Source organism: Colletotrichum graminicola (genome assembly GCF_000149035.1).
Source record: "Colletotrichum graminicola M1.001 genomic scaffold supercont1.9, whole genome shotgun sequence".
Lineage (NCBI taxonomy): Eukaryota > Fungi > Ascomycota > Sordariomycetes > Glomerellales > Glomerellaceae > Colletotrichum > Colletotrichum graminicola.
The window spans coordinates 801,499-828,310 of NW_007361013.1; the positions used below are offsets into that span (position 1 = coordinate 801,499).

Consider the following 26,812-nt stretch of genomic DNA (forward strand, 5'->3'; position numbering starts at 1 on the left):
TCCTCCCACCACCGCCGCCTTCCACTTCTTGCATAACGACGAAACGAAACATTCCAACCCGTCCGGTCTTTTCTCTTCGCCTGCCGACCTTGTAGCGTTGGGTGGCATCAGCACAAAACCATTGTGAAGACAGCTATAAGCTTTTAGGCATCATGCCGGGCTTTGCAGATTCCTTTTGGTCCAGCGACTACGCTGCAGGTAAGTTGACCAAATGCGCTGCTCCCAACCCCTCCGACTGTGGCTGAGTAGCTTTGTGTTAGGACTGGGTGTCCTGTTTGGCAAGTTGCAGCAGGGCGTGCAAGAAAACCGACAAGTCCTGACCGTTGCTCGAATGCGGGCCGAAGCCGAGGAAATCTACAGCCAGCGGTTAGGAGACATTGCACCAACGGCAGACAAGGTCCAAGGCGGCTTTTCGAAAGATGACGGCGCCAGCGTTCGCAAGGTTCGTACAACGCTCCCCCCGAGAGCTTCTCTGGGGAACCACTGCTAACCCACCATCCCAGGCCTTCGATGGCGTTCGGACCGAGATGGAAGAAGGTGCCAAGAACCACAAAAAGATCGCCCAGAACATCCGGGACCTCGTTGTTAACCCCTTCTCGCGCTGGTGCGATGCTCACGAGTCACGCATCCAGGACTCCCAGGACGAGTTGCAGGCCCGCATCAAGGCGCACGACAAGCAAGCCGAGTTGGTCAAGAAGCTGCGGAGCACTTACTTCAATAAGTGCAGGCTGGTTGAGGATATCGAGGAAGAGACCAAGCTGGCCTTTCAGGACCCCGAGAACAGCCCCAAGAATATCCCCGAGATCAAGGTGTCCGAGAACAAAGAGTCCGAGCTCCATCCCCAAGAAGACGATGACGAGCCCATTGAGATCGGCGACGAGTTCTACCAGCCCGAGCAGGTCAAGAAGATACTAGCGCACATGCTGAACACGATCAAACTTGGAGAGACCAAGGTCCCCATCCTCGGAACCTACCAGAACACATCGGCCGGCTCCGACATCGTCGAGTACCTACAACGGCACATGAACACAACGAGCGTCAGTTACGCTGAGAGAATCGGCCAGGACCTCATCTCGAACGGATATCTCAGGCTTATTGGCAACGTTGGCAGCACTTTCGCCAACAGCTCCAAGATGTTCTACCAGTGGCGCCCCAAGGCTTTCAAGCTGGCTGGCGTACCCGACAAGAAAGCGCCTCTAGGCCGAACATTCTCCCTCCCCGCCTCCGAGTCGGCCGATTCGCCCGTTGTCGGAACCGTCAGCGAGTACCTTGCCAACTGGAACGTTCTCAACAACCAGCACCCCAACGAAACCCCGCCGGAGCGACTGCGCCGCGAGGCCAGGGAAGCGGACGACAAGTACAAGGCGAGCGTGCGTAAGCTAGACGAGATGCGCTGCGAGCTGGAGGAGACCATCTTTGTGCACCTGCGTTTTCTGGAGCGCTGCGAGCTGGACCGCCTCAAGGCCATCAAGACTGTCATCTTGGACTTCTCGGGCACCATCAGCAACGTCATCCCCAGCATGCAGTCTGCTGTCGACAACATGATGCTCTTCCAAGAGACTGTTCAGCCTCTGGGTGACTTGAGATATCTGCTCGAGAGCTACCGGACTGGCAGCTTCGTTCCCAAAGTGGTCGTCTACGAGAACTACTACAACAAGGTTGACGAGCAGACATTTGGCGTGGATCTCGAAGCGAGAGCGCGTGCGGATAAGAAGCGCGTGCCCGTCATTGTCACCACTATCCTGACGTACCTGGACAACCGCTACCCCGATCTTGAGGGGGACGAGGCCAGACGCGGTGTCTGGCTGGTCGATGTTCCCCTGCAGCAGGTTCATAAGCTCCGCATGAAGCTTAATGACGGCAAGCCTATCTCGCCCGATGTTTTTGACGAATTTGATATCCCGACTGTTGCAAGCTTGCTCAAGCTGTACCTTCTTGAACTGCCTGGTAAGACGACCCTGCCCAGATAACTTGGAGGCCATCTGCTGACAACGCAACAGATTCTCTCGTCTCATCCCATGTATATGAGATTGTCAGAACGATATACCAGACCCAATCTCAAGAAAGCGACGCTTCTCGTGTGTCCGTGCTGCAGCAGACGCTGTCACAAATGCGACTCACTAATATCGCAACGCTTGACGCCTGCATGAACCATTTCACCCGCCTGATCGACCTCACCTCGGCTGACGAGGCTTACATCTCGACTCTAGCCACAACCATCGCGCCTTGCGTCCTCCGCCCCCGAGCGGAAACTTCTCTGACCATGGAGGAGAAGCATGCTTACAGGCTCGTTCGCGATCTTTTTGCCCACAAAGAGGCCATCTTCAGCGAACTGAAGCGCATGTCTACGGTGAACCACGGCGGTTCGATCAACCGCCCCCGCGCCATCAGCAGCGACGAGAGCAACCGGAGAGCAAACATGGAAGAGCGGAATAGAGCTCTGCTCGAGAAGGCTGCCGGTAGCCGCGGCCGTGCCACTAGCCCTGCTCCTAGCCCCCGCGGACACAGACGTGACCGCAGCACGGGCGGCCCCGAGACTCGCTTCCCGATCCAGACGAGCCCGCCCGCGTCTGCAGTTGACCGTCACCGCTCTAGCTTAGGCAGCGTGGTTGGCACCAAGCGGTCGAGTCTTGAGGTCCCCGGCAGCGAAACGGAGACAGCGACGACCAACGGCTCCACGGCACCTGGCTCTGAGGGCGTTGCGGCCAGAATCAAGGCTCTCGAGTCTCCCGCCGAGAAGCGCAACAGCTTGGGTCGCAGCAGCGTTCGGTACTCCCTGGACCGCCACGTCGCAGCGGCATCAAGCAACGGAACGGAGAGCGGCTCATCGACGCCCCGCGACTCAGGGCCCCCCCGCGGAGTGACGCTCGAGGACAAGCCTATGGATGACTAAAGCGTGCTAGCCATGATGTTATTGTTTAAAGATGCTATCTTCAGGCTTTGCTCCTCATTTCCCCTTTTCTCCTTTTCTTAATGTCTATTTTTTTTACCCACCCCCCACAACAAACTTGACGATTCTCCTTTTTATTCTCGCAACGTGTGACGCTGGTAGGAACGTGCGTGTGTAACGAAGGATGGGACGGTCTACAGGGGAAACCAAAAAAAGGGAGAAATCACAGGCTGGTTTTGTTTTCTGGCGGCGGCGGCACAGTGAAGGGAAAGAAAGCGAAGCCGTTTCTCATGGGTGTCCCCTTTGTATCATGTCTGTATGTAAACCCACGAGGGAATATGGGGGGAGGAGTGCTAGGGAATAGGAGAGCAAAGAGGCAGAAGAGAAGAGAAGTCTAACGTCCAACCATGAAATGAAGTGTCCTGTGTGATTCAGAGTGACAGTGTAGAGTTGTCATGATAACTGACGGGAGTGCAGGCAAAGCGGGCTTCTTTCTGCCTTGCTTGTCAGACTTGGGGCCTGACCGGTTTTTACGGATTATCATCTCCAGGGCCCCATCCTGTTGGATGTTGCTCCGACGTGTACACAAAAGCCAAGACATACTACGACTTATATGTGAACGGGGGGTGGGTGGGGACCTTGTGCTCCTGTGAACCTTTGGTTGCATCTCGCCTTTCTGTATCTGTTGGTCATCTATCTATGCATGCATGGTCATTTTCTTTCATTCTCTCGCTCGCCGCTTTTACCAATTGCCTTCCTCAATGGCACTCCCCCCTACCCCGTCCCAGACCTAACCGCTGTCCCCCGCAATCTCGGCCATCTTGGTCGTCTTCTTTTTCTTCTTCTTCTTGGGCACCACGACGGCAGGGCCGGCTCCCTGCCCGTTCTCACGGCCCTCGACAGCCGCCTCGGGAGGCGGCATCAGTGCGCTATCCTCCCCGCCGCCGCTGTCCTCCGCGTCCCCCGTCAGGAGGACTGCAGGTGGCGCAATCTCGGTCACGGCCTTCTTCTTTTTCTTCTTCGGCTTGACCGACTCTGTGCCGCCCTTCTCCTTTTCCTTATCCTTGCTCTTCTTTGTCTTCTTCTTGACCACCGTGCCCGCGACATCGACGCCTTGCGCCACCTGGATGCGCTCGTTGGCGCGCTGCATCTCGAGCCGCAGCCGCTCCACCTCCTTCATCGCCTGCGCCATCTCCGCCTCCTCGCGCTGCTGCCGTTCGTAATCGAACGGCGCGTTGGACGAGCCTGTGTCGCTCTCGAGGCTGAGGGACCCAAGCGTCGATGAGTCCACATGGAGGAGGCCCTGGCGAAGCTTCTTGGCGCGCGACTTGGTGAAGCTGTCCGAATTGTTCTCTGACTCGTAGTTGCGCGGCGTCGAGATCCCGCTGCCGGCGAGCGTCTCGTCCGCGGCAATGACGACCCTTTGCCTCTGCCGCGGCTGAGGTTGCGGTCGGCGGTTGGGGGACGCGGGCCCCGGCGCCGAGCTGCCCAGCTTGTCGAGATCCAGCTGCATGATCGGGATGGAGTCAATGTCCAGATCCGGGCCGTTCTCTTTCTGGAGGATGTTATGGATTGGGGTGGAGGTCCTGGGAGTGGTGCCGGGAGCACCAATGTAGAACGGGTCGTCGCGGTTCCTCTCGTTCCGCTCGGCTTTCCTCCTCGCCACGATGTCGGCGTCGAGGTAACTGTCCTCGGTCGCCTGCTGGTAAGAGCTGACAACCTCTTCTGTCGGTGCGTCGGCAATCCTGTTGATCGCTGGTTCGGCCGAGGACACGCTTGTGGGCGCTGGACGTTGGTGGTAGTAGACCTCGAAATCGTCCGCCTCATTAGCCCCCATCGGTATCACATCCGCCTGGGCAAGAAGATGAGCCAGGTTCGGATGGATGGCCTCGTCCAGGTCCAGACCCTCGGGGATGGGCACGTTCCGTTGCGCTCCAACAGCCACAGAGTTGAGCTCCCATCCCTGGAACAAGGACGGAATCGCCTGGGTCAGCAACAGCGGCGGTTCCTGGTGAGCTTCGTCGGAAGTCGCTGCTTGACCTGAGGTGGCCTCCGCAGTGAGTTTGAGGAGTTCGACGAACTCAACGGATCTCTCCTGGACCTCGAGGTTAGGGTGAAGAGCAAGCGGCTCGAGTGCATGAATAACGCGCGCCAGCAGTAACGAAATCTTCGTCTTCCATTCTGGGGTCCATGGCTGCCCTTCGTTGCCTGCGATGAAGGCGAAGATCTTCGTTACGCCCTGCAGACTGGTCGTGAGAATATCGGGTTTTTGTGTCCGTGACAGTATCCTCAGCAGGTTGTCTAGCGTGTCTTCGGGGAACGCCAGTTGATTGGCGTATTCTCCAACAAGCCACGACGTCGATTTTAATGATGCTGAAGAGAGATGGTGGCCTGCAGGGGTGTCGGTGTTCATTTGCTGAATGATGAGATCGGCAGCCCGTACGGCCGCGCCTCGTAGCGCATGGACCTTGACTGCGACATTCCTCAACTCGTCTCCGATTCTTCCAGACACGTCTCCCGCTATTGACTTGCCGGAGGCGGCGACCGAGTCGAGTTCCGTCTCAATCGACCGCGGTGTTGGCGCCATGCGGACTAGCTGGATAAGGACGTCGATATACCAATCAAAATCCACCAAGCTGATGTAGTTGTTCTGCGAGCACATCGTCAGGATCCTCCCGATCACATCAGTCCTGTAGTCGTCAGGCAGTGGAGGCTCTTCTTGGTCCTTTGTTGGCGAGCGAATCTCGGCCTGTGCCTCTTCGTCCGAGTCTATCCCGGTATCCGGCCGGAGAGGCGCCCCTGGTCGGTCCCTTTTAGGTGTGGACGACTTGAGCTGCTTCATCAGGCGGCTCACAATGGACACCAGGTTGTCGCTGCTCACCATACCCTGGACGAGATCCAAGGCCTTGATGCGAATGGTGATGTCGGGGCTGTCGATGCATTCCAGGATGACGTCCTCTTGTTGCGCCACAAGGAAAGGGTGCGTCACAACAATCTTGTTGAAGGCAAGCAACGCGACGTATTTCACTGCTCAGGTCAGATTTCGAACCTAGAAGTTGCGGCAAGAGTACTCACAGTTCGGATCACCATCCACCATGATCATGCCCCTGAGCTTGTTCACGCAGAGGGTCGCGATCTCCTCCCTGCCGGATATGTCGTCTGCGCTGCCCAGGATACCTCCCTGAATAATGCCGTTTATACACTCATACAGCAACGACATGGCAGGCGTTGTCCGGATCAGCTCAGTCAAGGGCGGCAGCAATTTTCGAACAAGGCGCGGTTCTAATGGCGTCAAAGTCGCAAACTATATTCCACGTCAGCAACCTCCCCTCAGCAGCCCCGCACTCTCGCAAACATACCAGTTTGATCAGCTTGATAGCCATCCAGTTGTTACCTCCATCCACGAGCAGCTCGAACAGCCTTGGCGCCAGCGGCAGGAAGTCGTGCGGCCTCCTCCAGCCGAGCTCACATACCACGTTGACGATGGCCGCCGTGACGCTTGGGTCCTCGTCCTTGTCCATCAGGCGCTCCTTGATCTTGGGCCACGCCGCTCGCAGCGTCTCGGGGTACACCAGGGCCAGGCGGTACAGCGTTACAATGGTCTTCTTGCGGATGGCCGGGTTCGAGTGGCCGAGGCGCGGGAGCAGATCCGAGAGGGTCGAGAGGGCGAGGGATGGTGTGATGATGTGCGGCAGCGTGGTCATTGGCAGGGAAATGGTGGTCGCATGTGTCGACGACAGATCCTGGCAGCGGCATAGCGTTAGTTCTTGTCTCTGTGCAGGTCCAAACGTGCCCGCCCTACCTGGGGAGAAACAGTACCTTTTTCAAGAGATTCGTGGCCAGCATCAGCACTTCGGTATCAGGTCGGAAGCTCTGCACGGCGGCCAAGTACCCGACCCTCTTCTGGTGGTATTTTGGCGACGACATAACCTCGAGGACATGGAAGGAAGCCCATGACATGTCGTGACCGACCATCTCCAAGTACACCAGCTTCAACAGCGCCGTCGCCTTGACGTCTACGGACGTAAGCTGTCAGAATGCGGTTCCCTCTTCAAAAACAACCAATGCAGCCGCCTTTATTTGATGGGGAGGGAGTATCTCACCCATGTCCTGTCCGCGAACCTCTGCGCGGCATTCTTTCAAGCTGTTCTGTATGTATTCGCGTTCGTTGCCCTTATGGTTCCGCAGGCCTCTGATGAGGTCGTAGAGGGATTTCTCGAACCTGGCGGGACGTGCGATGCACCGTTAGCGCGCTGCCAGTCTTCATAGCCTTCCTTTTGGCGGTTGCGCGGGTACGTCTCTAACGACCTACATCTTGACAATTGCAGCAGCCCCCACGCGAGGGAGGGTGAAAGCCTAGATCGATCGGGCAGTTGTCGAGCTGTCGTCTATCGTGGGGGAGGGCGAATGTCGGGAGAACTAGGTCAGGTAAACGAAGGCGTCCGGGCTCTCTGGCACATTTTGGACCAAGGCTTCTTTCCTGGCAGACTTTTCGTCGCGAGCGCCGTGGGCTCGATTCGCGAACGGTGGGCTGTTGGCTCGGTGTTCGTGAACGTCCAAGGAATGTCGGAGTCGGGGGGGGATGGAACAGTGATGCAGGCTTGCTGTGGCTTGACAACTTGCCTTGGCTTATGGAGAGAGCTTGGTGCGCTGCCCGGTGCTGTTCGTTAACCCAACCCCACCAAAACCCAGGGAATGATGTGCCGCGCTCAAGGGTGACGGTACATACATACTGTGTATCTTTTGGGATATCAGTATGTCGGGCACTGTACGGCGACGACGTGGTAGCTAGCTAGCTTCTTTCCGCTGAAAGTGCCTGTCATCGTCATTACACATGGTCCACGGCATCCTTTTTTTTTTTTTTCATTTACCCGACCTTTCCTTTCAATGGGACGAACTTGTTAAGGAGGAGAATCAAGGCTTTTAGATGTCCTTGTACAATACTCTCGTTTTTCTTTCATCACAAATCGATTCTCATTCCAAGCAGCATTGTATGATTGCCAGTATGGCCTGCTGACGCCTGCTGCACCTCATTCCGCACTTAAACCGTATCGCGACCACTACAACAGCAAAACCACAATCAGCACAATTCAACATCTGATCTCAACCCGCAACATCTCCCCCACAATGGCGACCGCGCGGCCCCTACTCCGCCTCCCTCCCCCGCTTCGGGCCCTCCGATGCGCGCCTGCAGCCCTCGCCCGACCGCCCCCGCGCCGTCACTTCTTCAACCTACCCAATCTCTCCGCGACCGAGCCCCAGACGCTCACGGCCTCCCGGACGATGCCCTACCTCTCCACCCAGCTGTACGACGTCATTGCCGATGTCGACGCCTATGATTCCTTCGTCCCCTACTGCGCCCAGTCCCGCGTCACCCAATGGACGGCCCCCGACGCCTCCGGCCGCCGCTGGCCCGTCCAGGCCGACCTCCGCGTCGGCTGGGGCGGCTTCGAGGAGACCTTCACTAGCAGGCTGCACTGCGTTCCTGGGAAAAGTGTCGAAGCGGTCAGTGGCGCCGACGTCGAGGGCGCGAGCCCGGGCAACGGCGGGGAGGGAGGCGCCGTGTTCAGGAGCCTGGTGACCAAGTGGCAGCTGCGGCCGCTGACCTCCGGTACGGGCACCGAAGTCGATTTAGTCATCAGGTTCCAGTTCGCGAATCCGCTCTACTCGGCCGTGAGTGCCGCCGTGTCTGAAAAGGTTGCTGGCGTCATGATCCAGGCCTTCGAAAAGCGGGTGAAGGCTGTTTTGGGAGTTCCCAGACTATAGGCGGAGTATGCAATGATAGAGCATTAATACAGATAGACTTAAGACTAATGAAGAAATCACAAACGCTGAAAAACACAAGGCCGAGTCGCCACTATCAGACATCTAGGTTGCAAAACATCCGCTCTCTTTTTTTTGTTGCCCAGTCTTCCACCACCGCGATGTGCACAGCAAACAGAAACAAATGAATCATCTGGGTACCTTAAATCAAAAGAAAAAAGTCACAGTCTTGTCCTCCTCTTTTTGCGCCGTGCCTTTAACATAGTGCAGCTTCCAGCTTTCCTCCATATGCAATGCCTTGCCCAAAACGTGTGCGGTCTCTGAGGAAAAATGTCTTCCATCTGTGTGGAGCACCCGTTTGCCAAGTTTGACCCCTCCACGGCTCATACTCCGGCATACATGCGTTATAGACGTTGAAATGAACCATGATGTCCGTGAGATCCATTGCTTACATACGTACAGTAAATGTTGGAAATCCAAGCAAAGCAGAAAAGAAATAGACGCGTAAAGGTATCATATGTAAATAACCAAAAAGATCCCAAACCATAAGACCGCAGGAAGCGTTATCGTAGCAGTGTTTCATAGCAAAGCTTTCGCATGGCGCACTAATGATGATCATTTCCTGGTCCTGCCGACTGTTAGTTACCGGCCTTCTCACTGAGCATCAAAGTTGAACACGTACTTCTTCTTGGGGGCCTTTGCACCACCGGCCATCCAGCTGAGCATCGAGCCCTGGGCCTTTCTGTGTTTCGTCTTGGGGGGCTCGACGTTGACGATTGTGGCACCGGGAGGAGGACCACGTTGGCCCTGCCAACCTGGAGGGGGAGGTGGTGGCACGGCGCCGCCGCCGCCGCCGCCGGGGCGACCACCCGGGGGAACCATGCCTGGCGGGAAAGCACCCATCCGTTGTTGATGTCCGCGCATGCCCTGCATATGCGCCGCCATTCTGTCCATCGGCGCCATACCAGGACGCATACCAACAGGTGGAGGGGGCTTGTCCATAGGCCACATGCGCATCTCGATGGTCCAGTCCGGCTCAACCACCTTATCCCAGACTTGGGGCAGAATGATCTCCCCGTTGGGCCCAATCAGGTCGTAGTGTCCCTCTTGAACATGGGGGCCGATGACGTCCACATGGACAAAGGCTTGCTTGATGAGCTCTTCCATGCCCTGGCGGTTAAAGTTAGATTGGTGTCAACACGTGTGTAGTATATGTAGAGTGGGCATACCGTCCAGGTCGAGCACAGATGAAAGGGGAAGCTAAACTTCCTGCCGACGGCATCCTTGAACTTGATTGGAGCCATGTCTTTGGCCTTGTCCTTCTCGGACTCATACTTGGCTCTGGCTTCCTCGGCGATCTTCTTCTCGAGCTCCTTTGCCTCCTTCTTCTTGGCTTCGGCAGCGGCGGCAGCTTCCTCGGCAGCCTTTTTCTCGTCCTCGAGCTTTTTGCGGGCCTCAAACTCGGCCCTCGCCTTCATCTCCTCCTCCTCTTTCTTCTTCGCGGCTTCTGCGTCCGCCTTGGCCTTGAGCGCAGCCGCAAACTCGGCCTCGGCCTTCAGCCTGGCCTCCTCCGCCCGTCGTTTGGCCTCTGCCGCTTCCTCCTCGGCAGCTTTCTTCGCGGCCGCGACCTGGGCCAGATAGTCGGCTTCGGCCTTGGCCTTGAGGTCCGCCTCGAGCTTAGCTTGCGCTGCAGCAGCCTCGGCAGCCGCCTTCTTCTCAGCCTCAAGCTTGGCGCGGGCCTCTTCTTCGGCCCTCTTCTTCATCTCTTCCTCCCACTTCCGCTTTTCTTCGGCCTCTTTCGCTTCCTTGGCCCTGAGCTCGGCCTCGGCGCGAAGGGCATCCCTGAGCCTTTGCTCCGCCTCGGCTTGGGCCTTTAGGCGGGCCTCTTCTTCAAGCTTCTTCCGCTCGGCCTCGGCCTTGTGTTCGCGCTCCAGTCTCTCCCTGGCTTCGCGTTCGACGCGGGCCATCGCCTCCTGGTGGAGCTTCTGCCTCTGCTCCTCCTCTTTGCGTTCGGCCTCGATTCTCTCTCTGGCTGCCTTCTCGGCCTCAATCTTGGCCTTCTCGATCTCCCTCTGCGCCTGCTCTTGAGCTCGTTTCAAGTCCTCCATCCTGCGGGTGATGGCCTCTTCAGCCTCCTTTCGAAGCTTCTCTTCCAGCTCCTTCCGCTTTTGCTCCTCCTCCTTCTGTGCCTGCTCCTTCTTGAAGAGTTCGATTTGTTGCTGGAGCTTGATCTTCTCGGGATCCTCCTTGGGTGGCGGCGGTGGCTCGTTTGCTGGAGTCTTGGACGGCCCAGGGGCTTCCGTGGGTGGTGGCGGAGGTGCGGACTGATACATGCCCCATTGATGCATCTGTCCGTAGCCTGGTTGGTTGTACATAGCCGGTGGTTGCGGCTGCTGATACGGCATCATATCATACTGGGATTGGCGAGGGTCATGGAAATAGCTCTGCCCACTGGCATGAGACATTGGGGAGAATGCATTGTTGCCACCATAGCCAAAGGGAACCATCTGGTTTGCGGGATGTCCATAGGGGCTCGGAGCAAAACCGCTGACATGGCTTTGAGGAAATCCGGGGGGTGCGTGACCGCCACGGCCGCCGTAGTAGGAGCCCGGGTGTCCTCCGTGGGCGGGAGGCCTATGGCCATAGCCGCCAACGCCGCGAGGGGCGAAGGGGGACGGTGTGTATTCATCGGAGGGAGCCACGCTTTCAGGATGGTTCGGCACTGAACCGGGCCGATACGGGAATTGGCTAGGAGGAGGGTGGTGAGGGTGGTGAGGGAGCTGGTGGTGACGGACGGGAGCACGCTGTAGTGGCGCCGGACGGCTTTGATATCTGGGAGCAGGGCTGACGGATGCAGAATCGTCCGGATGGAGATCCCCCTCTTCGGATGTGGCGTAATCTTCGTTTTCCGCCGAATCGGAGCTGATGCCTTCAGTATCGTTATAGTACTGCGACTCGTCCTCACTGGCAGAGGCGGATCGGGAAGTGGTTGCCCCGGACGAGGTCTGGCCAGGGCGTCGATAGGAGTGCCGTCTTTCCGGAGTGTGTTAGTTGACTAGTGCCTGGTGAATGCCACCAAGTCGGTTGGTCCCTGGCGTAGTTGAAAATATGTAACTTACGCGGACGACATGAGGATGTGAATGAGGGTTGTGTGCGTTTTTGTGTCAGTGGGTGTGGCGGCAAGACCCTCTACTCACGACAATCTCGAAAGAAGGTCGTAGCAAAGGGACAGATCGGGCTTGGACGTGTGTGGGAAGAGATAGAGCGACCGAGAGTGAGCCTTCCGCTTCTGGAAACCGATGGGATCTCGTCGTTGGCGGCGGTCGACTGTGTTCAAGACGGGAACTGGATGCAGCGTTCGCCCTTGCGCAGCTCAGTCAAGGAGGGGGAAGACCCAAGCACGAACGGATGGCGGGTAACGAGACGAAGTGCGGATGACGGGGGGATCGAGCGCACAAAAAAATAAAAGGATGATCAGACGACGAAGGTGTGTCGGTGAGGAGGGATGCCGGCGGCTTCAGGAAAACAAAGTTTCTCCGTGAGAAGGATTGAGTTGGGAGGCGGGTGGGATTGCGAAAATTGAGGGGTGGGCGGCAGTCGGTGGGTGGGTATTCGTTCGTGGGCTCTTGGATGTAACCGGGAAAGCCCCTGCTGTTTTGGCGAGATCGTGCCGTTGGGCGCAAAGAGGTGCGAACGATTGGGTGCAGGGAAAACTGTGGCAGCTGGGCAGCTATTGCGGGTCTGGCAACCGCTCCGTCCAAGACAACGGTAAGGCGATGGCCAAGGCGTACAGGGAGTTGTCGTAGGTAGGCACTAGGTATGTGGGTAGGCAGGTTAGGTATGTGTGCAAACTAAGCCGCAGCCACTGCCACTCTGCTCGTAAACCACTAGACGGCCAAGCCTTGACGGGTGGGAAGAGGATGGAAGTAGAGCCTCTGGCGCGGTTGAGGTGGCGATGCGATCGCTATGTTGTACCGCCGTGTGATGCGATGCGATGTGATGCGAGAGATAACAGGATGGAAAGCTAAGTGGAATAGGGCCTGTCCGTCATGTAACCAATATGGTGGATGAGGCGGGACAACTGCCGCACACACAGGACTGGAGGAGGGGAGGGCCTTGGAAAGGAGGCTTCTTCTCTGGCGTCAGGGAGACCCGGCAGACGGGGGGTTATCTGTGAGGGCAAAATGTGGGCAACGGTCGACCACGACTAATGATTTGGTGGTGCAATGCCGAGTGTCGCAAAGGGTGCTAAGCTACAAGCCTCAGATCAGCAATGTTCCGGTGAATCATCTGCAGTGGAATTTGGCGGAAAGCGCCGGGCGTGTGAAGACAGACGGGGGGGCACACAGACACAGAGCAATGGAATGAACTGGGGCTGGGCGTGAGAATGGGTATGGGGGGAGGGGACGAAAGTGCACCAAGAGAAACCACCAGAAGAAGCCCACACAACGACCAGGGCGCGCCCAACCCCGCCATCCTCAGCCAGCCTGCACTGCTTTCCAGGCAGACGACGCGCTAAAAGGCGGGCGTTTGACCAAGAGCCCCCCTGACTACAGCCGAGCCAAAGTAGAAGAAAAGATGGCAAGGGGCTCCGTGCTGCCCTCTGTTCTGCCACGAAGCCATCCTCATCCATCTATCTGCTGGGCTCCCCCTCGTGGGCTCTGGGAAGAGGTAGGAAATAAACGCAAGGGGGGACGGGGGGATCGGATGGATGATGGACTGGGCGGAGACAGGTAAGACACTGACAGGGCAGACCTGGCAGGGGTGGAGATGGGCACGAGGAGGGGATGGGGCAGGCCTAGACTATGCAGTAAGGCCTCGAGCCCCCTTGTTTTCTTGTCCCACTTGGGCGCCCGGGGAGATACTGGGTCAGGTCCACTGACAGTGCGCCATCGACCAACAGCAACGAATCGACGACGAATTGTCACTCAGTGACTAGCAGCATCGCTCCGCTGGCGAGTGGGCGCCTGCGCAGGACTTCCAATTGAATTCCAAGCGCCCTCTTGCAAAACGGCCAACAACCAGACTGGCCCGTGATGCGAGGCTGTGTGTGCCCTTGCTGGGCTCATACAGGCAGGATACCTCAATGTCAACAAAGGCGGGCATCGGCAGCTGGCCAGGATGCTTGATTGCCATGCGTGCTGTACTGGCTGGCCGCAGGTAGCCGGCACTTGACAGCTTGTTGACAGGGAAGATGGAAGGACAGGCGAACCGACAGTCTTTGGGGAAACGACGCGGAGCAACGACGCTGCAGAAACAACATCCGCGTCCATGCTAGCAACAACGTGAGGGGGTGACTGAGGAATGCGACAGCATCCCACCATGCGAAACGGGGAAGGCGCGTGCAAATAAACAATGGCATAGGTGACAACGGAAGCTGAGAGAAGGTCTGAACGTACCTTAGTTTGTCTTTGTGCCCTTCCTTGGGTAGGTAAGTACCTCCCTCAGTGCTGCGTCGGGAGTTGAGACAGAGAAACCAGAGGGAGGGGCGGAGGACGACCTGAGACCTCGGAGCTGAGACCTGCCAGGGACGAGATGATGGCAGCAGATCAGACCCAACACCCCGTTCTCTTTTGGGATGTGCTCGAGCGCCTTTTTTTGTTTCTTAGGAACGAGGTTCGGATAGGCTTGGGACAGGGGGGAGAAATGTGAGAGGAGAGACTTTGGACTCGGTTATGATGAACTAACTGCACCTACCCAGTCCAATGAATGACGTTGTCAGTTCTCAATACACCGGGCACCGTGCTGTGCCTGGCTGGGTGTCTGGATTTTTGGGGGGTGGGTTGCTCAAGGTTTTGGTGAGGAACGTGCTGAAAAAGGCGTGGCTCCGTTGCGGGACGGTCCTCGTTTGGAGGGGTTGGACGTTTAATCCGTTAATGTCGGTGGGGCCGCTACGCGATGATCTTTTTTTCTTTTCCCTTTTCCACCCTTATGTCGTTGTCGGTCTGGAAGAGGGAGTGTCAGAAGGTTGGACTGCCACAGGAGGACAGTAGACAGGAAGAAAAAAAAAAAAGAGACGGGGAATTCGGCGGTCAGAATGTGTGAGCGCAAGCAGGCTAGAAGAGGCGGCGCAAAGTATTTATTCGGATGACGGAGGGAGGGAAATACGGCGGGAGCGTAAGGGTAGGAGGGTAGGGAAGGAGGGGGGGGACGTGAGTTGGGGGCTAGGCCTTCCATCAATCTCATCTCTTGTTTTTTAGTCTGTCCCCGACAACATGTTGCTCTTGTCCTGCTTTTAGGGCCGTCGCGAGCCAATGCCCGGCATCTCGGGCTCACGACTCTGGCTTGCGTCGTTCACTGGGCCAGTAGCAACTCGGGAGGGGGACGTACCTGACCTACCTCCCTTGCTTACCATTTCCCACCTTATCTGGCGGGGGCGTATACATCCTACAGGTAATTGTACGTGGACGGCCATCGACTAAAACAGGCAGCCGTCAGCTCTACCTTGGCCCCCCTCCACCTCAAATTCACTCACCGTATCTTGGACCGCAGCCGCCATGAGACGACACCATGGAGCGCAACAAGCCCCTCTCGGTTCTGCCATGAGCTGAGCTTTGCCGTCGCTGAGCCCTGCAACGAGGTACCGTACCCAGGTGCGCACTCTCCATGATGCCGTACCGCTCCGCGTCTCCACTCCCGGGTATGTCGTGTCCTTCCCCAGGTCGTCTTCACCCTGCCTAGCCTGGCCTCCTATGCAGTTAATTCGGCACAGCCTGCTTCACGCCAGGCTGGACGAACAAATATCATTTCAGAGCAGTGGCACTAACATGGAATTGCGATACATGTATCCGCATTCAGTCTTCTTCTTCTTCTTCTTCTCCCTTCATGTGGGTTGTCCCGCTGCGTATGCGCGGCACTGGCAATCGTGCAGTTTCTTAATGACTCGAAAAAAGGATTCAAGGTATTTGGAGTGACACGGCATGATCCCAAAAGCGGATAGGATGGGAGAAGGGGCAATCGGACGGTAGACCTCAGAAGAGTTGCTGGTCTGGTATGTGTATTTGTGGGCGTCCCTCGAGGCTCGGCTTCTTCTTTCTTGGTCGTTCGTGGTGCCAGGTGACTTGAAGAAAACACAAAAGATGACAGGGGCGGTCAAAGATGGTACCGGCGTAAAATTGCTTCTTTTTGCCTCCAGCTTACTTACACGGCACTGCCCGGATATATACGTGACACCTCGATCTTGTCGGCGCCATCTGATTGGCATCCGTGTGTTCTGTCAGTCGTCCCTTACGACGATGCTCGAGCCCGATGAAGCCTTCGTAGCGCCCGACGGGTCACTCGAGAGCCTGGCGCATCCTGATGTGCATGGCCAGGCCGTCAAATGATGGTGCCTGAGCTTGATGAGATGCATCCGTGGCTTGACCCTTACTGACTCACTGCCAACGCATCCGGTGGGCCGCGTTAGCCCGTCGGGCTCCCCAGCGGCACACCTGGAACATTGGATGGCATGCGGCCCTACGGCATAGCACATCCTATTGCTGCTACCATTGGGCACGACTGCGGGCGCGGCCGCGACGGGAACGATGGAACTCGAATGAGTAAAAAGTTCGTCTCCATTATCAGGGACTCTGCCCCTGTGTGAAACATGTCTATCATGACTTCTACAAAAACTGAGGACGTAGCATAGCTGCCATTCCAGCCCAATTATGAGACGGCCTCTTCATTCGACCAGAGTCCACGGCCAAATTGCGCCTGAACATAAAACCAAAATGAATGTTACCTACCGTTTGGCTCTCGGGTGCTTGGACAACTTGTCCGCAGTTGGCCAGCAGAGTGGCCAAGGAAACTTGGGTATGGCTAGTGGCACAGGGGTGATGTGATGTGTTGCAGACAAATCTTTGCTGTTTGACGATGCTTGACTTGAGTGTTCCGATTGCCTGCTACCCCTGGTAAACGGCGATCCACTCGGCAATGCCTCGCATGAAGCGTGATGGTATGGTGGCTTTTCAACGTGACTTCTTGATCACAAGACCTGTTAATGCAAGGTTGGCTGCTCGCCGTGTCTGGGTATTCCATTGCTCATCTCACGAGCTCGGCCGACTCCTTTGACAGCAAATCTTGTGCCGCTACCACTTCCGACTCGTCGTAGCCCTGCCAGAGCTTCTCCTGTGCTCCGTTACGGCGTACAATATCTGCCAACTTTTGTGTCGCCAGCTCATTGAGTTTCTGTAAAGTTGTGACGCCGGGAAGGCGCCACTCCTCTGAATCTGTTTGCCTCGATGGCTTTGAAGGCTCCTTGATCAGTTTGTTCGTGACCTTGCTAGCTGTCAGCCATGATTTTACGATGTTGACTAGACACACGACTCACCAGTTTCAGTCCGTAGTAACCCCTAAGATAGTCGTCGCATAGCTCGATGCTTCGGCTGAATCTCTTTACCGACTCAACTAGTTGCTGTTCCGAAGACCCTTCAGAGGATGAAGCTGCCATGTACAGAACTTCGCCCAGGCGGGCGTGCATCTAGTATGTATCAGCAATTGCTCGAGTCGAGGAAGGATTTCGGAGAACGCTTACGTTCCATGCGTTTGGGGTCAGTACGAGGACTTCCTCGAGTGCAAAGATGGCCTGCGAGTAGAGACCTTGCGAAAGGTACAAGTCGGCAAGCTCCGCCCACGACTCTGCATCCGTGGGATTGAAGTCGACCAGAGAGTTGAGGGCCGCAATGGCGTCGGGTATCTTGCCAGTTGACTTGAGAAGGGCAACGCGGCGTTTCGCGACGGGCTACATAGGGTCAGCGTGTGTGACAGGCTCGTAGAAGATGTTCAAAGACAAACAATATTCGTCGCATTGGCTCCGAGGATAGTCTCGTACTCCATGAGCACCTGCGCCAGCTCCCCATCGTTGTCGGCTTCCGCCTCCTTCACCAAGCCCTTGAATGCCATAATGCGCTCGTTTTCGTCTCCGAAGCGGAGTGTTAGCCTCTCGAGGCATTGGTGTGCTGATGGGCTGTCGCCGGTCCGGAGGCAGGCAAGGAGAAGGTTCTCGTAGATTGTCCACAATTCGGGGGTCTCAGACGCTGAGAACAAGGATAGCAGCGGCGACGATGAGAACGCCTTCGGATTGTTTTGCAGAATCGCCGGTGCTTTCTGGGCCAGCTCGAGGGCCTCGGCCGGGGACAGGTGGCCCTGGGGACGAACAAGAGATGGAGCCATTGTCACAACTCGGAAGAGGGAGGCGGGCTTCGATGGCAATGAATAGCGAGCAGCGTGTACAAGGTCCGGGTTTATTCGGCGCGCAGTCTCGATTTGTACGATCGGGCCCTTCGTGATAATCGTTGCGCGAGTGAACAGCCGTTGATGGCTGGTTATATCTATGTGGACGTAGGTAGTCTGCGCCTCACGGACTACCTAGGTACAATCTTCTAGGCTCGGAAGTACGTACCGCTCCTTGCTCACCCACCTGGCGCGCCAGTCAACGGGGTAGTTAACCTACTCTTGATTGGCTGGATCGGCAGGCGGCTCTTCATGTCACCGAAGACGCGCCCCACCAGCGTGGGGTTTTTTTTTTCGTGAACAAAAACTTGCGCAGGCAAGAAAACTTACGACTTCTCATTCTCAACCACTCCCTCTTTACCAACAAGATCGGAGATCCTGAGGGCCTGTGTGCTACTCACGTAGAAGCAGTGTGTCAGATCCACGATCTGTCTGGTAGCTTTGCACAAAAACCATGGCATCCCTCGCAGTTGGAAAAGCGCTCCCGGGTGCGGATGAGCAAGTTCTCATCGAGAAAACGGCCGACCTTCAGGTGTCTGCGCCGACCGGCCAGGAGGAGAAGCTGCCTCACAGATCTCACGACCCTCAGTACAACCAAAAGAGGAGCGACCCGTTCCAGTTTGGCAGCCGCCTACTCGGCGAACAGGATGATGTCTTCGAGTTCAACGCTTGGGACCATGTCGAGACTGACGATGCATACAAAGAGTATGCTGAGCAGCAGTACGAAATGCAGCGGCAGTCTCCGGTCTCTGACTTTGACAAAAGTAAGTTTCTATTCCCTCGCAATATCTGCCTATGTCCCACCCCCGGTGTTATGATGATACTCCAGCACAATGCATAGTTCATCTGAATCCTATGATGAAAACTTCTTCTTATAGTCTTTCGCTCCCATCTGACAACACCATTTAAACCCTACTGTTGTGTTCAGCATATTTTCTGCGCATAGTTGACTAACAAAAGTCATCAGACAGGTTCAACAATAACCCGGCTAGAATGTGGGATCTGTTTTACAAGAACAACACGGCCAACTTTTTCAAGAACCGCAAGTGGCTGCAGCAGGAATTCCCTATCTTGTCCGAGGTGACCAGGGAGGATGCTGGCAGTGTCACGATCCTTGAGATCGGCGCTGGTGCGGGTAACACCGCTTTTCCCATTCTTGCTTCCAACAAGAACCCAAGCCTTAAGGTTCATGCCTGTGATTATTCGAAGCAGGCCGTAGAGGTCATGCGAACCCATGAATCCTACAATCAAGACCACATGCAGGCGGACGTCTGGGACGTGACGAGCGATGAGCTCCCGCCTGGTCTTGAGGAGGGTTCTGTCGACGTTGCTATTCTCATCTTCATCTTTTCAGCCTTGGCCCCCAGCCAGTGGAACAAGGCGGTTTCCAATGTCTACCGTCTACTTAAGCCAGGCGGCCAGGTTTGCTTCCGAGACTATGGAAGAGGTGATCTCGCCCAGGTTCGGTTCAAGAAAGGTCGTTACCTCGACGAGAATTTCTACGTGCGCGGCGACGGTACCCGTGTTTACTTCTTCGAAATGGATGAGCTAGAGCAAATCTGGACCGGCAAGTCGCAAGAAACGTCAGAAGGCACCAAGGCAGAGTTCATTGTCGATGACCTTGGCGTCGACAGGCGCATGCTCGTAAACCGAGCCCGCAAGCTGAAGATGTATCGATGCTGGATGCAGGGTCGATTCACGAAGAAATGAGAGACGGAAGTTTCACAGCATATCCATCCTGGGGCCAGTGGTTGATGTCTGCCAGTGGATTGTTCTGGTGGTGGACCGGCGCATTTCGCAGCCTGTGCCATTGTCATCAAGATCAGTACAGCAGAAGCTCTCTGAGCCTTTGGCGATCATCCTGGCCGAATCCGATCTTGTCCAAGTACCCCGCGATCCCTCCATAGACGCTGTCAATATGGCCAGCGGTTCGCACGATCATGTCAGGCGCTGTTTCAAACCAGTCGTCCGTCAGGCCGATCTCTCTAATTTCGGCTAGCCGGTCTTCCCTCTCGGATTCAAGTGCACCGCTGGTCAGCATGTAGTCATACTCGATGGCTTCAATTGGCACGTCGAGAGTCATCAACACCAGAGAAACGATTAGCCCTGTCCTGTCCTTGCCCTGCGTGCAATGAACCAGAGCAGGTGTCGTTGACGGATCAAGGAAGACCTTGAGAGCCTAATTTGCTTGTTAGCAATTGGCACAGATCATCGCCACCACTCACACTTGTTGTTACCTTGGCAATTTCTTCACCAGATTGATCCAGGGTATCGAGGCCTAGACGTACCAGGCCACGTGGCACCATCACCTCTCTAGACAGGACGGAGATGCCTTCATTGCGATAGCCCAAGAGGAATAGGACGATGAGGTGGCTACAATTGGCGGAGTATGCGTCAGCCTTTGGAGGAGGAATAAAAGCCGAGTTCTCTTACCAAAAACTCCACCAAGACAGCTGCTTCAGCAAGAACCGCTCGAAGTCCCCGCCCGTAATCCTGATCTCGTGATACGTTAGGCCTGGGATCTGGACTGGCTCGGCTAGCGCAGCGTTGGACTGCAGCAAGGCAGGGACTTGAAGGTCGGCCTCGCGTTTTTTCGCCTGCTTGACGTGTTCGGTCCTGAGGGTGGCGTCAGCTGTTGATCTGACATATGGGTTCTGACATTCCAGTGCTGGGGGAAATCTTGTGATTGCACATGCACCTACTTTGTGCGCAAGTCAATGACCGCCTTAATGCCCAGGTCCTCTCGGAGGCGCTTCCTATCTTCTAGGGAGGCATCATCTACAGTTGTCAAGTCTGAGCAGAGGGACAAGCACGCGCTGCAAGACCTCAAAACATACCTGGTCTTGCTGATCGGAACAGCTGGCCTTCTCGGACAAGCCTATTGGATACACACACAAGGGAATCAGCTTGAGTGACTCAATGTGTTGTGCGGTTTGAGACAGAGACGTACCTGCGCCCAAGAAACTTATTCACGGTGGAGCCGACGTCACGGAAGTTCAGAACTGAGGTTATGCTGTTGTTGTCCATGGCCAACAAAGAAACTTTTGCACTAGAGTCACTTGGGGGGACAGGCGGCAGTGCAGAAACCCAAGAGTCAGTGGTCAATAGGCATATGTGCAGAGACTAGGAGTGAGATGTGTGAGTGAAAAGGAGGGGCGACGCCATGATTTGGCATGCTCAGAGAGAAGGATGTGAGGGCCTTCTCTTCAGGCTACCGTCAGGTCTAGCGTCGGTTGCCCTCGTCCAGCTTCATTTGGCTGTCTCCATCCCGTGTCGTTGTCAGGTTGGTGGGCTGGGGTCCTTGGCCAGAGTTCGGGTAACCCCTGCACGTCCCAAAAAGCTTAAGAACCGGGGTGAGGACTTTTGATGTCACCCACGGATGGTATCTGCGGCTGCAGTGGTCTGGGTTTGTACAAGCTGAGCTCAGCCAGCAAGCCCCCTCCAATCGATAACATGACCATAGCTTCAACAAAGCACTACTACGACCCACGGACTGAGCGTGTTCCAGACTATCGGATCAACCGAACGCACCTGTGCAGTCGACAGCCTGGCTTATCATCTCAGGCTGGGTTATATTTGGCAGCGCTCTGGAAGCCGTGCTTGTAGCTGCCGATCGGAGCCACCTACCATCCGAGGTGCGACTGGCTGTGCACCATTCTATCCGTCGAATGATGAGCCTTCAGCACTGCAGCAAGACAACCAAAGTCAGACCTGTCTCTCAGTGTATGAGTGATCTTGATTTTCGGATATGGTGTCACTGACCCTCATTGCCATCGACCGTTGCCATCATGACGGCGTCTCGGGCTTCGCGATTGGTGACGATGTAGATCCGAACTACTCAACTGACACGTACTGAGGCCCGTTATCAGGCTAGGGCTAGCTCGAGTCCTCCCAACTTCGGGCATTATTATCCATTGCCCAAGACGGTGTCCAGAACGCGGTCTGCCACTCAGCGTCCGGATTGTCCGTGTCCAGAAACGGGAGGGTGTTGGTCCGAAGCCACAAAGGAGCGGACGATAAATGGACTATGCCGAATAAACCCAGCTTTCAAGACGTCGTTTGCAATACAAACAAAAACAAAAAGAAAAAGAAAAGGAAAAGGAAACAACCCTCAGCAGAGGGAGTCCGCGGCTGGGATGAGATGCGATGGTGGATGTCGACAGGGGCGGAAAGCTAGCTCGCCAGCACTAGGCCACAAACGGATGGAAAGGAACCCCGCATGACGTATGGCGCGGTGTCGTTACTGCTCACTACGACTAGCCACCAGCACTAAGCTGCGCAAGCCGTGTCACCGTCACTGACCGGCGGCTCACCAGCCGAAGCATACCTCATCGTGCGCTCGCACTGCCCACCCTTCACCACTCAAATATGTTTGTGGTTTGATCATATAACTCCGACTCCCTCGTTTGGGGGACGGGACGTCGCCTGCGCCTCTATGTCATGCCCTATTCTTCCTGCACTGCACTGTCCAGGTTCTTTGACTGTCTAACTCCTCAATCCTCTGACGATATTCCCCAGTACATCTCTTGACCCTCTTGGTACGAGTTTGTCGCTCCTGCGATACGGACCAGGGCGACGCCAGAAATAACATTGCGTGGGGGCTCTTGGTAATCCACCCGCCCACGCGTCCACCTCTCTCGCCCCGTGTAAGCTGTACATCGCTGCGGCTTCCCACATTTCACCCCCGTTTCCCTGTACATTGTATACTAAACTAAATACAATTTACCCTCGTCACTCGCCGTAGAATAGGAGCCTATTTACAGGGGGTGAGTGGGAAATCAAGTGTACCAGTACCACCAAGCCGGCACCGGGCGGGCTGATGATGCAATCCAGTTCCAAAACAGCGAAGCAGCCGCAGCAGCCAACCATGGCGGAAGCACGGCATCAGGTGCCGACAACAGGTACCCAAACATACCTTGCCCGTGAATACGAGCCTTGGTGCCGGATCAAATAAAGTCTCCTTTGCTAATCATATTCCTTTTTTCCTTGTATATAGCAGACCGCTCGGGCAGATTAAAGTACGCCAACCCGCGGGATCTCCCCAGCTTCCCATCCCCCGGTCTTCCACCAGACGGAGCCGCCGCCGGAGCTGCCGCGTCCCTAGGCTGGGCGAGCCAAAAATCAATTGAAGTCTGGAAACCCGAAAAGTCGACCTCTGCCTCTGCGGCTGCCATGCTCGCAAAGGATTACAAGATGGCGCCCACCTGGGAACCCAGCTCGAGTTCCGCCGGCGCAAAGGCTGCGCTACTGGCATCAGCATCAGCAAGGAAACAGGCAGCGACCAACATGACACCACCTCAATCCCCTCACGAATCCTGGGGAAGCAGCGCTGCTAACCAGGCTTTCAAACAAAGTCGCTCTGTTGGACAACCTGCCCACATCACCTCGACCTCGACTAACGGCCTTGGCTCTCTTTCAGCGGCCCAAAGTGCCATGCCGGGGACAAAAAGAACAAGACCACGGGCCAAGTCGACCCCCGACCCCAAGGAGTCTTATCCTGGAGAGTCTCAAGCAGCTGCGAACGCCTTGAGTGCCGCCACGGCAGCCCATGGCCCTTCGATGAAGCCGAAGTCCCCCACCGGCGCTACCGGCTCTGTTCCTTACACGAACCTGCCCCGCAAGATGTTCACCTCTTCTCCCACTATAGGCCCAGAAGCCGACGAGCAAAAGAGAGCCGACGTGCTGCATGCCTCCGCCGTAGCCATGGCTAAGAAAATGTACAGCCACCAGCAAAAGATGGTCGACCAAGCCCGTCAAGCCCAGCAGGACTCGGAGGAGGCCATCCCAAATGACAATCAGCCAAAGCCCTTTGTCAACCTTCAGGAGGCAGCGTATAAGCTGGCCCAAGAGCGTCTGTCGAAACTGCACGTCGAACATCAACGCAACCGAGAATACCAGGAATACTACGGCAACCGCACAACAGCTCAGCCTCATCGCAGATTTACTATGAAGGACAAATTGAGACGCCGTGCTTCTAGCGATGGAGATATCAACGACGATAGAGAGCAGTCTGAGCGCATCCGAAGAGAAATGTCTATTTTCTCCTCCAACTTGACAAAGATCGACGAGCAAAAGCGGGCGAAAGATCGCGAGGCGCTACTGGCTGCTGCACAAAGGAATGTCAGAGCCCGTCTCCAAGGCATGGACGACAAGATATCGGCCGAAACGGGCATGGTGTTGCCGAGTTCCAATAATGACTGGGAGTCCAAGGCACAGATGGCTGCGCTGGCCCGACACGAGTCAACCAATGCAAACAAGGGAAAGGTTGACATAGGCGGTGGCATGTTTATGGACCCTGCGGCTGTTGAGGAGATTGCGACTAGGAGGGTGCAGCCGGTGCTTGATGAGATCAATGAGAAAGCCGCCATTGAGCGAGAGCGTCAAGAGCTCCTCAAAGCGGAGGCAGAGGCGAAGAAGAGGGACGAGGCGAAGCAAAAAGAGCGCGACAGAGAGATCAAAGAGATTAACCGCAAGATCATCGGTAAGTAAACGATCATTGACATACGCCTTCCAGACTAACACATACGCAGAGCACGAAAAGCAAGAAGAGAAGGAGAGGAAGCACCGAGAGAAGCAAGAGCTCAAGGCTAAGAAGGAAGAGGTGAAGGCTGCAAGAGCTGAAGAGAAGCGCAAGTCGAAGGGCCCGGAGATCCCGCCGGGCGACTCGGCCATCGCATGCGACTCCAGTGAACCCTCGCCAACGAGCGATGACCACGATGTCTCGGTTTCCCGCCGCGCAAACCAGAACAAGCCTACTGTCAACACTCAGAGGGAAGCCTCCAACAGCGACAACCCCCGGTCGCCAAGCGAGAGCGGGTCGCCGACGAACAAGATGAAGGAGTGGCTCAAGTCACGCTTCTCGCGGCCACGGGGTCGCTCTTCAGCGAGCGAGAACGCCGATGAGCGCGGGTTCGTTGGCGGCGTGGCACTCACGCGAATGGCCAATGAGAGCGCGACAAGTCTTGACGCGAGGTCGGCCAGCATGAGAGAGGTTGCGATCGCCGGCAAACCGGAAGCCGATGCGCTAAGGTCACCGACGGACGGTGGGAGCAGAACCCGGGGATCGCGTGATGTGAGTCCTGTCAGCTCAGACAGCGGATCGGAGCGGTTCGTCGAGGCAAGGGATGACATCAAGGGGCCCGTTTCGCCGCCAATACCTATCCGGGACGCAGGCCTACACAAGAGTGTCAGCCCGACACGGGATTCGCGGTTTCGTGAGATAATCGAATAGGTACTGAGATCATGGGTTCATGGGTTTAATGGGCCGGCGTACAGGGGGTCCTGCTTTGGTATTTACGTTTGGAGAGAAGCACATTTCGGGGTTTCTAGCGCGCGGTATCGGTGGGATTGGCGAGAAGCGGCACGAGTTTTGGTTCATGTGTCGCAAAATTCACCTCGACAGGTCTGCATCTTTTTTCCTTTCTTTATTTTGGGGGGGGGGGTGGGGGGGGTTGTTCAGTAGCATCTTCTATTTGGCGACAAGCGATGATTATAACACTGAATAAAATACGAGTTCTTGCAGTGCCTGTGCCATACGCTACCGCCACTCCGTGGCTGTTTTATGCTGCTGGCCCACTGGCTTTTCTTCTGCCATGTGCAGGGGAAGATGTGTATGTGACGAGGTGAGGATATGGGAGGACAACGATGCAAGGGGAGGGTTCAAGATGTGTATTATATTTTCTATATAGTTTGTGTTGCATAGCAAAGATCGAAAGAGAGGCCCAAAAGTCGCGGCAAAAAGGGAATCTCAATGCGCCAAAACACCGGCTCCTCATAGCGTCCCCGTGGTATGCTGGTGCGATTCGCACCCCCAATTCCATTAATCATGATTTTGGTGTAGCTTTGTACACATCTCCGTTGATTCCTGCCCCCCTTGGCCATTCACAATATGATTCTTCGCTCTTATAAACAGCATCGCAGCCGGCACATCTAAAATCGCGGCTGGCCAGGCTGGCCAGCGTTCCACTCGCGCATGCTCCCCGGCTTCTGGAACCGGTTCGCCTTGTTCCTCGTCCTGACCGCGGGCAATAGGTCGACGGTGAAGGAGAAGATGTAAAACGAGAAGATGAAGGCGACGACCCACTCGAGGACGGCGGCGGTGTTGTAAGCCTTCCTGAAATTGCTGACGATGAAGGCGACGGCTAGCGCGACCTCGACGATGATGAAGACGAGCTTAATCCAAAATGAGATGGCGAGGCTGCGGTGCTCGGGGTACTTAATGCCGAGGCGCTGGTACTCCCAGCAAATGAAGATGGCGGACAGCAGATAGCCGGCCATGAACAACAGCAGGAACAGGAGGTGTAGGTTCTTGTGGCGGTATGTGTCGAAGATGCTGAGGCAAACGAGGCCGACGGTTCCGACGAGTGCAAAGAAGATGGTGAAGCCGTACAAGACCTTCTCGCCAGTCGATGTGTTGGGCACGAGGCGGCCGCGGTGGCGGAGCCAGCGGTCGGAGAAGAAGGAGAGGTCGAGAAGAATGGCAGTGATGACGCAGCCCGTAATGAAAAGGGGCTTGAGGTAGTAGGCGCCGACGTCGCTGATGTAGGCGATGGTTTGCGGAGGGGTCATGGACGGGTAGACGACGCGGTTCGTGTTGATGATCCAGTAGAGGAGCATGCCGAGGAGCATGCCAAGCCAGACGAGGCCTGATATAATGGGGAAGATCTGGGCAGTGTGGTTAGTTGGGCGGACGAGTGGGAGGGTGGTCCAGAAGACGGAACGTACCCAGTATGATAACATCCTCATTTTGGCGCAATGTGATATGGGAATGCCGTATTCTACTCGAGGTGTAAGTCTAGGTCGCCAAGACGTCCACGATGCAAAAAGTTCAAGTAACAGGTCGTTAGGGCGGGTTATTCTCAACCCACCGTAACACCAGGGAGTGGGGGATAGAGAAAGAGAGAGAGAGAGAGTGTGTGTGTGTGAAGTGGTGACGAAATATGACGATCA

General features: G+C 56.0%; 9 protein-coding genes across 9 annotated transcripts; 4 read left to right on the plus strand and 5 right to left on the minus strand.

Annotated features, from left to right (window-relative positions):
* Positions 1-152: 152 nt before the first annotated feature.
* GLRG_03212 (uncharacterized protein) lies at positions 153-2,893 on the plus strand (the record flags this gene model as incomplete). Its single annotated transcript, XM_008093897.1, has 4 exons — positions 153-198; positions 261-442; positions 504-1,947; positions 2,001-2,893. The coding sequence occupies 4 exons, from the start codon at positions 153-155 to the stop codon at positions 2,891-2,893; spliced, it is 2,565 nt and encodes an 854-aa protein (XP_008092088.1).
* A 787-nt stretch (positions 2,894-3,680) lies between these two features.
* GLRG_03213 (uncharacterized protein) lies at positions 3,681-6,997 on the minus strand (the record flags this gene model as incomplete). Its single annotated transcript, XM_008093898.1, has 5 exons — positions 3,681-5,917; positions 5,966-6,194; positions 6,250-6,633; positions 6,710-6,906; positions 6,994-6,997. 5 exons carry the CDS (start codon positions 6,995-6,997, stop codon positions 3,681-3,683), a joined length of 3,051 nt encoding a protein of 1,016 aa, XP_008092089.1.
* A 1,020-nt stretch (positions 6,998-8,017) lies between these two features.
* On the plus strand, positions 8,018-8,656 carry GLRG_03214 (polyketide cyclase/dehydrase and lipid transporter; the record flags this gene model as incomplete). The annotated part of the gene is made up of 1 exon (XM_008093899.1): positions 8,018-8,656. The coding sequence occupies one exon, from the start codon at positions 8,018-8,020 to the stop codon at positions 8,654-8,656; it is 639 nt and encodes a 212-aa protein (XP_008092090.1).
* Positions 8,657-9,307: 651 nt separating this feature from the next.
* Positions 9,308-11,783, minus strand: GLRG_03215 (uncharacterized protein; the record flags this gene model as incomplete). Its single annotated transcript, XM_008093900.1, has 3 exons — positions 9,308-9,823; positions 9,883-11,686; positions 11,773-11,783. The coding sequence occupies 3 exons, from the start codon at positions 11,781-11,783 to the stop codon at positions 9,308-9,310; spliced, it is 2,331 nt and encodes a 776-aa protein (XP_008092091.1).
* Positions 11,784-16,672: 4,889 nt separating this feature from the next.
* GLRG_03216 (tetratricopeptide) lies at positions 16,673-17,803 on the minus strand (the record flags this gene model as incomplete). Its single annotated transcript, XM_008093901.1, has 4 exons — positions 16,673-16,909; positions 16,962-17,111; positions 17,166-17,372; positions 17,426-17,803. 4 exons carry the CDS (start codon positions 17,801-17,803, stop codon positions 16,673-16,675), a joined length of 972 nt encoding a protein of 323 aa, XP_008092092.1.
* Positions 17,804-18,317: 514 nt separating this feature from the next.
* GLRG_03217 (methyltransferase domain-containing protein) lies at positions 18,318-19,573 on the plus strand (the record flags this gene model as incomplete). The annotated part of the gene is made up of 2 exons (XM_008093902.1): positions 18,318-18,627; positions 18,831-19,573. 2 exons carry the CDS (start codon positions 18,318-18,320, stop codon positions 19,571-19,573), a joined length of 1,053 nt encoding a protein of 350 aa, XP_008092093.1.
* A 112-nt stretch (positions 19,574-19,685) lies between these two features.
* Positions 19,686-20,890, minus strand: GLRG_03218 (tyrosine/serine protein phosphatase; the record flags this gene model as incomplete). The annotated part of the gene is made up of 6 exons (XM_008093903.1): positions 19,686-20,042; positions 20,101-20,236; positions 20,297-20,479; positions 20,566-20,641; positions 20,701-20,741; positions 20,814-20,890. The coding sequence occupies 6 exons, from the start codon at positions 20,888-20,890 to the stop codon at positions 19,686-19,688; spliced, it is 870 nt and encodes a 289-aa protein (XP_008092094.1).
* Positions 20,891-22,730: 1,840 nt separating this feature from the next.
* GLRG_03219 (uncharacterized protein) lies at positions 22,731-25,094 on the plus strand (the record flags this gene model as incomplete). The annotated part of the gene is made up of 3 exons (XM_008093904.1): positions 22,731-22,764; positions 22,863-24,344; positions 24,394-25,094. 3 exons carry the CDS (start codon positions 22,731-22,733, stop codon positions 25,092-25,094), a joined length of 2,217 nt encoding a protein of 738 aa, XP_008092095.1.
* Positions 25,095-25,792: 698 nt separating this feature from the next.
* GLRG_03220 (Frag1/DRAM/Sfk1 family protein) lies at positions 25,793-26,608 on the minus strand (the record flags this gene model as incomplete). The annotated part of the gene is made up of 2 exons (XM_008093905.1): positions 25,793-26,527; positions 26,588-26,608. 2 exons carry the CDS (start codon positions 26,606-26,608, stop codon positions 25,793-25,795), a joined length of 756 nt encoding a protein of 251 aa, XP_008092096.1.
* Positions 26,609-26,812: the final 204 nt, after the last annotated feature.